The 16,079-nt window shown below is 38.7% G+C and overlaps 1 protein-coding gene across 1 annotated transcript in view; it reads left to right on the forward strand.

The window, feature by feature from the left end:
- LOC118258022 (intraflagellar transport protein 80 homolog) overlaps window positions 1-11,647 on the forward strand; it is a gene marked incomplete at its 5' end in the record, with an annotated part of 29,043 nt that extends 17,396 nt beyond the window's left edge. The window contains 8 exon segments of the mRNA XM_035566529.2: window positions 1,232-1,296; window positions 1,859-1,994; window positions 2,513-2,660; window positions 3,425-3,596; window positions 5,993-6,082; window positions 6,181-6,353; window positions 7,482-7,605; window positions 10,418-11,647. Of these exon segments, the coding sequence (XP_035422422.2) occupies window positions 1,232-1,296; window positions 1,859-1,994; window positions 2,513-2,660; window positions 3,425-3,596; window positions 5,993-6,082; window positions 6,181-6,353; window positions 7,482-7,605; window positions 10,418-10,531 (1,022 nt within the window).
- Between the last annotated feature and the right edge of the window lie 4,432 nt (window positions 11,648-16,079).

A 16,079-nucleotide genomic window follows, 5' to 3' on the forward strand; every position in this document is an offset into this window, starting at 1 on the left:
ACACAGACAGGCATAACTTCAGTGTCGTTATGTGGATACTCTCCCTCTTCCAGTAATCCAGAAAAAAAAAAGACGTGGATCTGTGCACTTAGTGTCCTTCCTCATTCTCTAGGGAAGCTGGAGGAGGGAGCAGAGCTTGTTCTGAAAAAGGAGCTCCTGGCCCTAGCTGTGACCAGCTATTCCATGAAAATACGTGTGTGTTGAAGGCACACAAGAGCTGTTCTTTCTCGGACTGGTGAAAGAGATAATTTAGCTTCTAAGTAATGTTAAGATTTCAAGATTTAAAAAAAACAAAAACAAAAACCACACACATACACAAAATCGCACTTACCTGAAATATCATAATAAGCATTGTAGATTAGAAAAAGTTAATCAATTTCACTTGCCAGCTAGGTACAGCAGATTTCTCTTACCCCCCCTTAATCTCACTTCCTATAGCTATTATAGTAGCAGCAGAATTGGTTTGTACAGCAACATCAAAATAAACATCATGCAGGGAGCCATGCATAAAAGTGAGAAAAATACCACTTCTCAGGAACAACTCGTTTTCTTTTGTATATTTAACCAGCTGCCAAGAGTAATGCTTGTGCAAAACCCTTTCTTTTCCTCCTCTGCAAACTCGACCGATGCTTTCCGAACACCTGCTCTTACAGTTTCTTTTTTTTTTCCTGCCTAAATAACCACTGACCTCAAAGCAACATCCTGTGTCCTAGTGAGAGAAAGACACAGCAGGATTAACATGTTAACATCGCCATCCTTTGGAGTGAGCATGCATGTTCATTTTATAGTGTGTGCTTACAGGTAGCACGTCAAATCCTCAGGTGGGATGTGTTATCAAGCATCTGAAATGCTGTCACATCTGTGTTTTCCACGAACTGATGCTGAATCAAGTGTTTAAATTGGAGTTTAAATTGGGAGTAAAGTGCTAATTTTCTCATTATGTATTACAGTGGCTATCAGTGCCCTGAAAATAACAATGTTTGGGAATTTTCACAGAATACTCTGACTGCAAAATGAGAATATTCCTGCCTGTGCTCAGCAGACTACGATGACTGCATTTTCCAAACTAAGATTCTTGTTTGACCAGAGCGTGAAAGTTTTTGGTAAACTAAGCACACAGTAATATGTATCCACTTACAGTTCTATCATACTCTGAAAATGAATGGAACTGTTTGAAAAGTCTGTAAAGAATTGTTGATTTTAACTAATAAACCATATTTTTGTCCTTCAGTTATCTACATATTTGATGCTTTGTCTGGAAAACCACTGGGTGATGGAAAGCCTCTAACCCATAAGGTAAGATGAAAGCTAGAAAGTCTCTTTTTTGTTATATTTTGAAATTAATAATCAATAATGCTTTGCCTGATATTAATATATTTAATAACGTATTAAAATTTATGATCTTAATACAGAGCAGCTTGACAACTCTAGTTTACTGTTATAAAATAAAATAAAAAGTTAGATTCTCTATGCAGTGCTCATGTACCAAGGGATTTACTCTTAGTTGTATTCAGTTATTGTAGTGTTTTTCACCTAAACATGAGAGACTGAAACTACAGGGGGGATCAACATTTATGTTGCTTTTACTTTTGGACTGCCATTTCTATTTCTGTAGTCTTCTGTAGTAAATTCCTAAACTCTGAACTCTTCTCTGCTGCAGTTCTGTCCTACTCCGCATGAAATTCAATTTATGTAATGCTTCATTCAACAGAGAAAACACACACAAAAAAGTGTCTGCACAATCCAGTTTTTCAAGAGTTTTGTGTCTTGTTTTTATTAAATCATTTGTTTGAATATCACGTTTTCCATGATATGAAATTCCAAAATAAAAATTAGATATTTTCGTATTTCTTTTTAGACAGAAATCGTGGAGATTGCTTTGGATCAGAAAGGACTTACAAGTGAAAGAAAAATAGCTTTTATTGATAAGAACAGAGACCTTTATATCACTTCAGTTAAAAGGTTTGGGAAAGAACAGAAGATTGTCAAAATAGGTGAGAAAAAAATCTAAATAACATTAATCAGCATGCTACCAGGGAAACAGATTTTATCTAGTATAAGAGACAAAATTTTGCTTTGTAATTATTAGTGAGATTGGACTTAAATAAACATTGGGAATAGTTCTGTGGCTTTCATACAATACAGTGACAGCAACAATTTTAATACGTTTTATCTAAATTCTGATAACTCTTTCATCAGTTACATATAAAGGAGTTGTTAACATTTAATTGCTCTTTACTGCATAACAGGGTGAGCAACTAAGAGGATATAGCAGAAGGATGTATTCTTCAGAATAATTCAAGCTGTTTGAATACAGAATATTTCAGACATTTTCTTGTAAAAGCAAACACTTCGGTTTATATTTTTTTTAATTAAAAGTCTAAATTCTGTAGACAGATGCATGATCCAGTAAGTACAAAGTACTTACTCCTCCAGTAGAGTTTCAAGAAGTATACATTTATTTTGAAGGTTCTTGTGCAACTGATTCTTATTCTGTTACCTTTAAATTAAGGAACAATGGTTCAAACGTTGGCTTGGAATGACACATCTAACATACTTTGTGGGATTCAGGATACCCGTTTTACAGTCTGGTACTACCCCAACACGGTCTATGTAGATAAAGATCTTTTGACAAAAACTCTATATGAAAAAGATGCAAGGTAATATATCCTTTTTGATCAAAGTATAGTATATTTTTTAACTAGTTTTCTCATTCCTTAAAGGATTATATTAGTTTTGGCAGTTGAAGGAGGAGAAGCCAGGTTGCATCTTTCAGAATTACTTCAGTGTTAATGTTATTTGATTAGGAAGTGAGGAAAAAGTGTTTCATGAAGTATACCATAAAGTTTGGAGTTGAAATAATGATGCGCTGTTTAAAAGTAGAGTAACATCTTGATGCAGAAGCAAAATTTTAATCAGATATCTCAGAATGATGTCTTAGTTGTTTAAAGAAAGAAAATTGATCAGTTTAAAGTATCTGTTGTAAATCAATAGTATCAGGACATCTGGTCACACATAACGTTATTTCTATCTCACCGTGTTTACTTTCCATGTTTAATTCAGCATGTATATGTGATAGGAAATTTTTCATAAAGAATGCCTGAATTCATAATTTCATTCTAAGAGTTATGGGAGCCTAAATATATTTCTACTGAAAAAATATATATAACTAGTTTTTGCACAAATACACGGTTCGCATTTGCCTAACAGCCAGTGGATGTGCATAGCTATTATTTTAGTTTTAGAGAACAATAGAACTACAATAGGTATAACTGTTGAATAACTAGGTGCTTAAATTTGTATATGCTTTGAAAATAAAGTATAATCATGCTGTAATTTTATAAACAAAGATTCCTTTAAGTTGCTAATGTTCTTTTCAGTACAAAAGAAGTGAATATTAACTGACTTTTCTTTCTCTACACAGTGAGTTTAGCAAAAATCCCCAGATTGTACATTTTGTAGGAAATCAAATAACAATTAGAAGAGCAGATGGTTCACTTATTCACCTTAATATTTCACCTTACCCTGTGATTCTTCATGAGTATGTTAGTAGTTCTAAGTGGGAAGATGCTGTCAGATTATGTCGCTTTGTCAAGGTAAATTTTAATAATTGGCAACATTCAGATACAGTTTCACTGATGTGTTTTGTTTGTTTTCAAATATTACTTTAATAATGATGATTGCATGTAAGATGTTAGATCTTATTTCCATTCTGCTTTGTTGTTGATGACTGGGGGCTGGTGGTGAAAAATTATATAAATCTTATTTTTATTCTCACCTCCAATGGATTAAGCACAGGTACTCACGGAAGCTGGTAATAAGCTTAAGTTTTAGGCCTTAAATACAACTGATTAAAAATATTCTGTATCTCCACATACAGTTGTCTAGTATTTTTTCATATTCTATTTCACTTTTTTTTCCTTCGCTTTCATTTGTATATATTTAGGCAACAGCAACAGATGAGGTGAGTCTGGCAGTCTTTAAACAAAGAAAAATCCCATTAAACCATGCCTCCTTCCCCCTGTTTAATAGAATCATAGATTCATAGACTGGTTTGGGTTGGAAGGAACCTCAAAGCCCCTGCTGTGGGCAGGGACCCTTCCCACCAGCCCAGGCTGCCCAAATCCCATCCAGTGTGGCCTTGGGCGCTGCCAGGGATGGGGCAGCCCCAGCTTCTCAGGGCAGCCTGCTCCCATTCCTCACTCCCTCATAGTGAAGATTTTCTTCTTAATATCTAATTTAAACCTACTCTCGTTTAGTTTAAAGCCACTACCCCTTGTCGTGTCACTGCACTCCCTGACAGTCCCTCCCCAGCGTTCCTGCAGCCCCCTTTAGGTACTGGAAGGCCACCATAAGGTCTCCCCGGAGTCCCCTCTTCTCTAGGCTGAACAACCCCAGCTCCCTCAGCCTCCCTTCATAGGAGGGGTGCTCCAGCCTCTGGTCATCCTCGTGGACACGCTCTAACAGGTCCGTCCGTCTCTTTCTTCCCTGTGAGCCCCGGAGCTGGACGCAGTAGTGCAGGTGGAGGCTCATGAGAGCACAGTAGCTCTAGCTATTCTAGCTACTCTGCTTGCTACTCCTAGAAAAGAGCTTAGCACTTCTGTATGATTATCATGACCTTAAACGTGTATTTGCTTTATAAATCAATACGTATCCAAACAATTGAGAAGTATAATTATTTTTTGTGTTGCCCTTCTAATAGTAGGCTTCTATTCTGGTATTTCTTAGTGGGAACTGGGATTTTCAATATGGTATAATGTTAACTTTTTCAATAATCTAATTGCAGCATCTTTAAAAATAGAAAACAAAACATCTGTATAAGTAGTAATATTAATAGTATTGTTTCTTTCTGTTGATAGTGAAGTTGTAGCTGTAGGTAAACTTTTCTGTATTTCATTGACTTTACGGGTCTTACTAGTAGTTTTTCATACAAAAGTGATTATAAGTCAGGATATGGGAATATGTTTAGAGCATACTCAGTGTGGCTGTTTATTCTTACTTAAATCAGCAGTTCTCTCTGCAGCTTTTAAAAACATATTTACATTACAAAAAATATTTATTTTCAAATTTACCATCAAACATACTTTACGAAAACATTAAAAACAACTTAAGTCTGAGTGCATATGGACTGACAAGTGCATTCAAAATTATATTTTTGAATATATAACCACCTGCTGGTTTCAGATATTGTATCTTAAGATACTCTAAGATGTTTAAGTAGTAGGTCTTTTGTTGTAGTGCAGTTAAATGTAAAAAAGGAGGACATGAAAATGTTAGGATTTTCCTAAATGTTTTTCTGAGTCTGTGGGGTTTCCTTAAGAATGCACAAAAAAAAGCAAAAGGCATGAAAATAGAGAACAGGGTATAATATTATTACCATTACTACCAAGCTTTTCTAATTCTTAATTCTAAACATTTATTTTTATTTATTTACTTTTCAGCAGGTTCATAATCTGTTCCACTATCAAGTGTTTGTTCCTTTCTCTTACCTTTATCGTAAGCATACTATATAAGAACAATTATTGCTATTGTCAGCATTATGGTTCCAGTAGTTATTTGTGAAGCCAGGTTGGTATGAACCAAGTTAAAATAATTATTTTAACCTTCCTTAGTGCTTTGGTGTCCAATGTAGTTCCACAAGTAGTGATGGGGACACCAATGATAAGGTCGTAAAATAATACTATGGCAAGAGTTCATTACTGGCTGAGATGGTGAAAACTAATGATTCATTCGGCCACACTGTCAATCTCAGCTGATCACAACAGCAGAGTTATTATAGTAAGGAATTTCTGAAAAATAATTACATAGGGGATTTCTAATAAGAGACTTAGACCACAGTGCAGTGAATGGCATATTGAGGAATATTGTATTTTTCTACACTATTTTCAGGACTTATATACTTGCTTTGAGAAGTCATTCTTGGTATAATGCTAAATATTTGAAGTTTGAGGAATTACTTTTTTTTTCTTTTTTTTTTTTTTTTTAATTTCAGGATCAAACTATGTGGGCATGTTTAGCAGCTATGGCAGTTGCCAATAAAGATATGGCTACAGCAGAAATTGCCTATGCATCAATTGGTGAGGTAAGAAAATGGAGTTAACTATTTCTGAGTTAAATAGCTGCAAAAATGATTTAATTAATTGATTTCCCTTATTAAACTGTTATAAATCTCATTAACAGATTGACAAAGTTCAGTATATCAATTCCATCAAAGATCTTCCATCAAAAGAGTCAAGGATGGCTCATATACTCCTCTTCAGTGGAAACACGCAAGAAGCTGAAACCCTGCTTCTTCAGACAGGCCTTATTTATCAAGCTATTCAAGTCAACATTAATCTTTACAACTGGGATAGGTAGTATTTCTTTAAACACAATATGTTTATAAGCAGTCTTACTAAGGTAACCTGTAATTTTTTTTTAGTTCAACTGTGTTATTGCAGATGCTTTCCTCATTAATTTTCTGTCTGTAATTGCCCCAAGCTGTAAAAAGACGATCACAATAACTAACGAAGTAAAATTAATTGTTTTCTATCAGATCTAGAAGATAAAATTACTCTGTGATAAAAAGTCTGAAACGTGCTTAGAAGCATGTTTAAGTAACATTTTACTTTTTTTTATTGTTAACACAGAAAAGTCCCTAGCAATACCTCAAATTGTATGCGACCCCCAAGGAACTAAAGCTGTTTTGAAATGTCTTGTTGCTAAAAATAGGTATGTGGCTGTTCAGACTCCCAGCACTGTGTAGGTGGATGAAATATGAATTAGGAATGAGAAAACAAAGTAGGAATTTCTCCTTTAAACAAGAACCCCACGTTTTCTAAAAGAATCTTCTGAGGCTATTTATTACTAATTGCCCTGCTATTATGTGCATTTTGCTGTGGGCAAAACATTTTTTCCCCCTCATATCTGTATTTTTGATCGTGTTGCTTAATATGCATCATGTAAAAAGTAAACTTTTCAAGTGTTAAGTATTCCTTATACAATTCAAATGAAAGCAGACATGAGGGTAGGCAATTATCCTAGTCCAATGGCTAATCTTTCCTACCTATATAATATTCTTAAATGCTGTGTAGCCTATGCTGTAAATACATATGTTAATTCCTGACTATTATAAAGTTATTAAAAATGATTAATTTTGCCCCTTTTATCAAGTGCTGAACTCTAAGCATTCTTATTCTTTTTTCCTTGAAATAAAGATTCTTATTGTCAAGCTCCAATGATGTGATGAGGTTGTCAACAGAAATAAATTGTTGGATATTTTTCATAGCATGCATCATAAAGTAGACAGTCACATTTCACTGACTGCTTTTAACCCATCAACCCGTGATTGATACTAATGTGAAACCGCTTGGCACTACAGATTAAGAATCTTTGCCTGCAGCCCAAATGCTGTTCAGCATATTGTTTTGCAAAACCGTGGTGATTGTAGCTGTGCCAGAACATTTATATAGCCTGACAAGCCCGTTTCTGTTTTATTCCAGGGCGCTAGAGCTAGCAGTAAAGCACAAGACACATGTTGACACAGTCCTGGCTTATCGACAGAAGTTCCTAGAGGACTTTGGTAAAAAAGAAACAAACAAAAGATTTTTGCAGTATGCAGAAGGTGTAAGTATTCCTCGGGATTATTCCTACAGCTTTAGGTCAGCCTGTTCTTTGTAGCCATTTTGAGGGTGGAGTTATTTTTGCATTTTTCCTTCTTTGGTTCAAATGCGGACACAAATCTCAAGATTTTACATCTGATTGAGTGCAAATTCATGGCTTGATGTGTGGCTACTTGCCTAGTCATCATTGTGCGTGTGTTTTATTTGAAGGCACAGATATGGAATGTACATATTTAGTATCTGGCAAAGATTGTACAAATGAAGGCACAGTTGTTTTCTATAAACAGGGAGCTAGAACTTAGTATGGTTAAATGTAGACCTCTTAAATGTCTTCAGCATTTTTACATACTTTTATGGATAGCAACAATAACAAACTTTGAAAGTATCCATATATATGTTAAGAGTGGATTATGAACTGTTCCGCCAAATACGATAAATAGCTATATATAATATTTCTTCAAACCTCTGGAAAATCTCTCCATAATCAATTGGTTATTTCAATATATTAGCATTCCTCAGATCTTAAAGATTGAGGAGAGATCTTACTTTTCATAAGCTAAAAGTATCTCAGATTCCACCGGAGTATCTTCAGTGCGTTACCTTGATGAGAGGTACCGCATGTGTACCTTAGATGGCAATTTCACTGAGCAGCCCTTATGTCCCTCCTGCTCTTCCCCTTGCTGTTTCTAAGCATTTTGAGGGTGCAGCTATGAAAAGAGACGTGTACTTCAACAGATCCTTTCAGCCACAGTAGCTGATGGATCAGGAACTGCATCTGAGCTGTTAGATCAGATCCTTTAATTGGACAGTGCCCATTACTTGCAATAAAGTTTGATTTCTAATGTAAGTCATTAACTTTTAGCACTTCTGAGGATGTTTCAATTCATAAACAAGAATAAAAATCTGCACAATATCTAGCTGCCTGATGAACTGCTCTACAGTACTTTACCTAGGAAATGCAGAAAAATAACAGAACGGATTCCAACCACTCTTATTGTGCAGCATTTTCAGCTGCTGAGCTAAAAGTATGCCTTCTATGTACTTCAGATCCATTACTGAGCAAAAATCATACTAATCCCCTGATGCTTCTGAAAGACACTTTTTAGATAATACTGTCTTGTCTTTAAATCATCAAGAGAGCTGGAAGGGTTCCTAAGCAATAACATCTTGTCAGTGACAGGGTGTGAGCAGAGTGATGTGAGTAGAGCCTATGCAGGGGTTTCACCTTACACTCAGTCTTGAAGATTGGGTGTTAGAGTGTGGGAAGTTCCTGGAGTCAACAAGTCCTTGAGCTGTATTCTCTGTCCATGTCCTGGAGGTCTTGTCTGCTGGATCTGAAGCTAGGAGGGGACCTACCTAATGAAGTCAGTTTGATGCTGTTGGCTACTGTGGTAACTAAATTCCTAATGCAGCCTGTCAAACTCAAGCAGCGAATTTAGAATAAAATGATGAGGACGACAAAGAGAAAAATCAAGATTTTGCGTTGCTATTCCATCCCTGGGAAAAGAAAGATCTCTCGCTTTTTTTTCTCACCACCAAAAACTCCTCCAGGCTTAAGAACCAAGGTCTTTATGTCTTTTCTATACTGCAGCTGAGACCACTGATCTGCGATCAGATACGGAATCTAAACAATGTGCTTAGTTGTTATATCTCACATCTTTATATATAAGGTATTATGTACCTAATATGTATACTGAGAATCCATATCTTGGCAGTTACTAGGTGTCACTGGCAAGGCTTGTTGGCTTCACTGGCAAGTAGCTCTCTGGGCTAGATGGTAGAATTAGCCCTTTCCATGGTATGTTTAGCATCTGCGTGACATCTGTTAAAGCAAACACATTCTTTCTTAGAGCTCCATAAAGATTTCAGTCATCAGATCCAAAGCACCTGGACCCAGCAAATGCATCCTGAATTGAGGGATTAACCTTTTCACATGAGAATGTGGGTATTGCAGTTACATCTTCCCTGGCAGAGAATCTTCCTTATTTCATGACTTAGTTAACAGGATAACAGCTACTCTGGAAATTCCCTGTGCAGCAGTTGAGATTTTTTCCCCATCCTATCTTTGACAGTCTTCATTCTCCAGCAGGGAAACTGAACTTTGCAATTACTTTTTTGTCCAGTTTTTGGACATGTTTTTGTAGTCATCAAATGCACCATGATCCATGCTTTCTTGTCAGGCATTTTTGACACAAAGACAACTATTGTACCCAACTGTACCATGGATATTGTACTGTATCTATTGTCTGAAGTTTCACTGAAGTAGAATACAACCAGAAGACAACAATTCTCTGCTGCTGGAGAAAAGCCTAAATAAAGCTAAAACACTTCTTGATATAGAAGACAAATTTCAAGCAGAAGTCTGATTTCTGTTATATTAAATAACTAGTGTAATATGCCAACAGTTTACTTGGTGGACTTTAGGTGCAGTCAAAAGATGCTACTGCAGGTATTATTGATAAAGGTATAATCTGAGTAATAGGACACATTTCATTACATTTAAGTTAGATGTAAGATGATCCAAGTTATTTTCCTGTTTTAATGTTGTTGGTGTTTTTTTTTCTTTACACAGTAAGATGTAAATATTTTTTAAATTATGTCAAGTTTTCTTTTAATTTAGAGGTGGAAAGCTCAGTTTGCTAGAACTCAACTGTGCCTTGGTACATTCCATTACTGTAAGTTGACATCCATGAAGAGCTATATAAAGATCAGTAAGGTCACTTCATAACTTCAGATTCTCCTGCCAGTGAATAGCTGTCTGACCTATCTATACAATATTATTTGACCTTGTTGTACTCACTTTTCTGTTCTTGCAGCTGGAAGTTGACTGGAATAAAATCAAAGCCAAAATAGAGATGGAAATTGCTAAAGAAAGAGAACGAGCAGCAGCCAGTGCCACAGTGAGAGCTAGTGTGACTGTGCAGCAATAACTGTCCTTTTGGCAATATTAGTAAGTGCTTCTTGAGTATTTTGTACCGGCATATTTTGACAAACAAGTAAAAATCAACAAACATTTCGCAGGGTACGGGAGTTCGAGTTGATGCAATTCTTGTTAATTGTTGGATGACAGGCAGAATTATTTATTACAGTCTCACTTCGGGCTGGATTTACTTTCTGATGCCCTAACTCCAGTGAATAGTTACACTATAGTCCATAATAAGTACATACAAGAAAAAAGGGGAAGTTAATTTTTGTCTTTGCATTATTGGCTTTTAAATTTTCATTGCCATTAAAATTGTTTAACATTGGTTGCCCCTAGGTGAGTACTGATTTCCCTGTTTAAGCAACCAGTTAAATAATCTGGGTATTGTAATCTGGTTATTTCTGCAACCTCAGGGAGCCTCTGAGAAGACGTGTTTAGATTGCCTTGAAATGAGCTGTAAGCATTGAGAATTAAAAAAAAAGAGGTTGCGCTTGTCAGTTACAGAATATTTCACTTGCAGTTATACAGTTCTGGTAGTACATAGTTCTGCTAATATCTATTAGCAAGTTCTTCAATAGATGATTTCAGATTGCTTCAGCAACTCAGGTTTGTCTCTTAGCAAACAATTTCATAATAAAGAGTATTTTCTAAGGTAGGGTAAACTGTTCAATATACTGTGGAAGTTGCTTTGACTGTTGTTTGAAGTAATGAACAGCATTATGGGTTGGTTTTGTAGCATATAGCACATTTAATTGAGAATGATGCTCAGAGCTAAAGGTTAAAATATCATATTCACTTAAAATAGGCAAGAGCTTTACACGTATTTTCTCTGCCCAAAGCATTTGATTTTAAAATATTTTTACATGTGTGCTATTTCATCAGTACATACTTTTTTGTCTTCTACATAAGAAAGCGACTGCATATGTTAGATGCTCTTTATAGGAGCCCTTTGCAGTATAAAAATGTGAGCAGGTTATTCAGAACTGATGTTTTAGAATAATCTTTCAAATGTTACCATCGAAATGTTAAATATATATCAGGTGAATTTCTTGTGTTTTATAAATGACTATGTGACACTTCTTTTGCACAGTTCATCATTTTCTTAATAAAAATAATCAAATAAGTGTGGGCTTTTTTAATGTAGCTGGTAGATAAATTATTAGGCGATCTAATTGATTTGCCTTGTTGCTAAATAAAACAACAATTTTGGTGTAGCTCCTTTGAAGCTCCCAAATGCATCAAGTACATGTGACAGCGAACACCTTCTTCACCTTCCATTGACTTGCAGAGAGCACTTACTAGTTCCAGAATTGAGCCCAAAATATCACTAACGGCAAGTGTTTAATGTTAGATTTATAAAGCCTGGCTTATATTTGTGATGCAATGTAAGCAATTTGTGAAAACCAGCTAGTGGTGATAAAAAGTTCAGTATCTCAACTCAATCTTGCTCTTCTATTCCTGGGCCAGCTGGAAGTGCAGTAGAAGCAGCAAATTTGTTCAGCTTCTTAAAAATGCCTGGTGCAACAATTAGCAATTGTAAAGTCTGAGATAAAATGAGGGAATGGATGTTGTGCTTGCAAAGATCCTGTGTTAAAGTGTCTGCCCTTCAGGTTGATGTTTGCATTGTCCACAGTGATGCAGCAGTACTGCAAGCTGGTTTTCCATGTCTAAGTATGAAGAAGTGTTGTATATTTAGGGGATGGAAAAGGTGGTTCTGTACCTAGACGAAAGCACAATGAAGACCTAAAGGTGTTTACCACTGAGATTCATTTCTTTTCTGTGCTCTTCCAGACCTGAGCTACATGCTATGCTGAGCGTGTTTGTGCTAAATAGAAAAACAAAGAAATTGTAGGTAACAACTTGCTCATTGAGTGTTGCTGTCTTGAGGGCTATATGTTATGACCAGCTGACAACTTGAAGGTGTAAATTGCTGAAAATTATATACTAAATGTTTTGGAAGGGAATGTGAAAGCAAGAGTAGGTGTCAGTGGTGACTGTGATGAAGAGCAGTGACAAGAGGTTTTAGCACATCCTCGTGGATTACCAAAATAAATAAAAATATAAAAGGAACTACTGCTTTAACATTGCTTTGCATCACGTTTAGCTTTCATTGCCATCTTGGCTGTGCTTATTCCAGGTGCTGCAAACGGTAAGATGACTGTAGGTACTTTGTGTTTGTACAGGGGGCCAGAAGCTGTCTCGTAGCAGCAGCTTTGAGGGAGGTGAGAGGCAACAGCAGCGAGAGGTGGGAGCTGGGAGCTCCAGGCTTCCTCTCTACCTGTGGCTTCTCCGTGGCCTCTCCCAGCCTCACTTTTGCCGTCTGCAGGTGGGAGCCCTGTAGTTGGCTGTTGCAGCGTGGGTTTGGGGATTCCAAGAAGTTAATGTGTGTGGTGTGCTTGGACAGCGGAAAGGCTGGCAAATTATAACTTTGAAGGATTTCAACCCTCCAAACCAGGAAATCTTAATGAATGGCATGGCACTTGATGAAGATGGCCGGTATTGTTATTCCCTTATGGACAGATGAAGTCACTCACCTGTGCTCATCCACACAAGCTGGACCAGGCTCCCTGTGCCCACTGAGCTTGGCCCTACCCAGGAGAGCTGGAAGGAGAGCATCCTCGTCCCTGCTGGAAACTGGCGGAGTTGGTGAGGACCATTGGCGGGCCAAGGGATCGGTTGGCAAAGCAGAGTACAGCTGCAGCTGTGCAGCTCTCACTGAATTTAACAGAAACTGCCCAGAAAGGAGCTGACCCGGGTTTCAGAGGCGAGGGGCTTCGGTGGGATGCATACAGTTAGCACAGCTGTGCAGGGAGCCTCCCCGGCTCTGCCTTAAGCTGCACTGGGATGTCATCCAAACCTATCAGCCTGCACTCTGGTAAAAGATAAAATTCGCTCTTGTAGATAGCAAAAAATGTCCTGAAATCCTGTGGGACTTGGTCTTGCTATTTCTTCAGAAAGCACGTAGCTTCTATTTAACAGTGAATGGAAATACTGATGGTAGAAGGGGGACAGAAAAGAGCCTTCCATAGAATTATGATGTGTCGGTGCTTCGGGTTCCAAAAGAAGCAAAATAGGAACCGAAAAGTTGCTGTTACGCTGACAAAGTGGGTCCTAGGAATGGAAAATGCCTCAAAGCTGTGAACTCCACTCCTTCAAGCAGTGAAGTAATTTGAGAGCCGTATCCTACCGGCCTGGTGCCAGCCGTTACATGATTTTGGGGGTACATCTGGCAAATCTGCCTGAAAATTAATGTGAGCCCCCACGGTGTTTGTTTTGGGCCACTCGACTGAAATGATAACCTCCGTTACCATTTAGCTCTTCGGAAAAGAGAAGAAAGAAGTTGGGAATTTTCACCACGTAAGAACAGAAGGCAGCGCTCTGGCAAGACGCGGCTGTCTCTGCGCAGCTGGGTGAGGCCAGAACTGAGCCCACGGGCAGAATTGGTCCCGCAACTGAGGCTGAGCAAGGGGCGCGAGGCAAACTGCTGCAGAAGCAGAGGTGAAGTTCTGCGAGGTGAGCACGGCAGCCCCAGCAGCGCCCGACTGTGTTCTGCCGCTTGAAAAGGGGACAAATTTCAATTACATTACAGCATGGTACGCCGGGAGGCCAATTTGGCTCGTTAAAGCCGCATTGTTTTCAGTCGCCTTATTTCACTTCAGAATAGTCAAAGCTATAAATAGCAAATAATGGAAGAGCTGGCAGCTTTTTAAAACAGATCTCTTGGTAAATGTTGGTAGTATTTAGAAATAGAAGGAAAAATGATTAAAAAAATCATTTATTTATGTATTAATATTTCAGGATTGACTCAAGGCATTAAATACAGGGCTGGGGCAGGGATGGGAGCTGCCAAGGTACCCAAGGGTATGGAGATAAATGGTACCAAGGGCAAGAGGTACCCAAGGGCATGGAAATAAACGGTACCTGAGGTACTGGGATGAGCAGTACTTGGAGATGTGGGGACAAGTGGTACCCGAGGGCATGGGGATGAGCCTGGGGTTGTGGGGACAAACGGTACCTGAGGACATGGGGATGTACCCGAGGATGCGGGGCTGAGCGGTACCCAAGGGCACGGGGATGAGCAGTGCCTGAGCCCTGAGTGCCCGTGCTGCTGGGGGCCTGCTCCACCCCTGTATCCATCCACGTGTTCCACAATAAACCCGGACCTCAGCTGTGTTTTTTGCTGATTCCCATCAGCTCAACTGCAAAACTCCTCAGGCAACCGGGAGGGGAGCGAGAGCTCTGTTCCAGCCATGGAAAAACTTACTAACGTTAAACATGGCAAAAAATGACCAGCACTTTTCTGCTTGGCTTCCTCTTAGGCGATCAGGCCAGATCTGATACGCAGCAGCTAAGCCACCTACGTGCTGTCACGTGTGCCGGGTCAGCTTCCTTTGTCCTGTTTACTCGACCTGCAGTGATTTCAGTGCTGATACCCGTAAGCGATACTCCTGCTGTCATCCTCACGTTTGGGTAGTCTCACATCGACCGTATCTGCTGCAGATTTTGCAGGGCTCAGGATCAAGGACGGTGAGAAAAGGTTCCCTACAGAACAGCACTGGGCAGAGGCTGCAACGAACAACGAGCTGAGCACAAGTAACTCATCGCCAGCTCATCGTTGTCCTCCAGAGCTGCAGGTGCCCGGGGCTCCAGCAAATGCCCGGGCTGCTGAGCGGTTTCTGGGAAGGAGCCGCCGAAGTCGCTTTCCTCCAGTTTTAGGGGGATGCGCAATTATCGATCCTGCAAATGACCCCTGCAGAAATGCATCGATCCCTTTGGAGCAGCAGATCATTAAATACTTGACCTCCAGATCTTTCAAAAGGTGCCAAAGAGCTGACCGGGCACAATAATTATTTTATAGTGGGCTTAATTTTCCCAGCGACTATTGGCACTTGTGTAACTCCAAACCTGTCTTCACGGGAGCCTGCTGCATAAAATGCTCTTTTTGGAACGATGCTTCACATCTGCCTTTCCTTTTCTTTTATGTTTCCTCCAAATATGGGAAAACTAATTGGGAGAAAGCACGCCGAAGCAGGGGCTTCTCCTTTTGGCAAGACCCTGGAAGCCTCAGCACAGGGAGCAGCACTGTGAGAAGTAATCCCGTGGCTCATGGATGACAATCTAGGTTTGTGACAGAAACGAGCTCAACCCTTGATGGTCTTCACAACGTTCAAAGCGTTTTGCCAAAGAACAAGTATTTTTAAAAATTTCTGTAAAAACAGAAGCTCATAAAAATGCCCAGCCACAGCTTGCTTTCAAGCGCTGCTCAGTTCGGGCGAGCTCTGAATTGCTTGAATTAAAAACACATAGCTGGGCTCTATTACTTCATATTTTCTGAGCACATCTGTAACTGCAATAAGGCTTAGGAAACAAGAAGATGACTCTGCATATGTATGAAAAAAAAAGCCATTACCTCACAGCCCAGAAATCTCTACTGCCAGCAAATATTTTCTTTTTAGACTATTAAAAAAAGGGAAAGTGAGAGAGAGAGGCTCAAACACTCATGCATGACTGTGATTCCTTCCCAGACTAGGTCATTTCTTCTGCTTAACGATTCT

Source organism: Cygnus atratus, unplaced genomic scaffold (assembly GCF_013377495.2).
Source record: "Cygnus atratus isolate AKBS03 ecotype Queensland, Australia unplaced genomic scaffold, CAtr_DNAZoo_HiC_assembly HiC_scaffold_136, whole genome shotgun sequence".
NCBI classification, from domain to species: domain Eukaryota; kingdom Metazoa; phylum Chordata; class Aves; order Anseriformes; family Anatidae; genus Cygnus; species Cygnus atratus.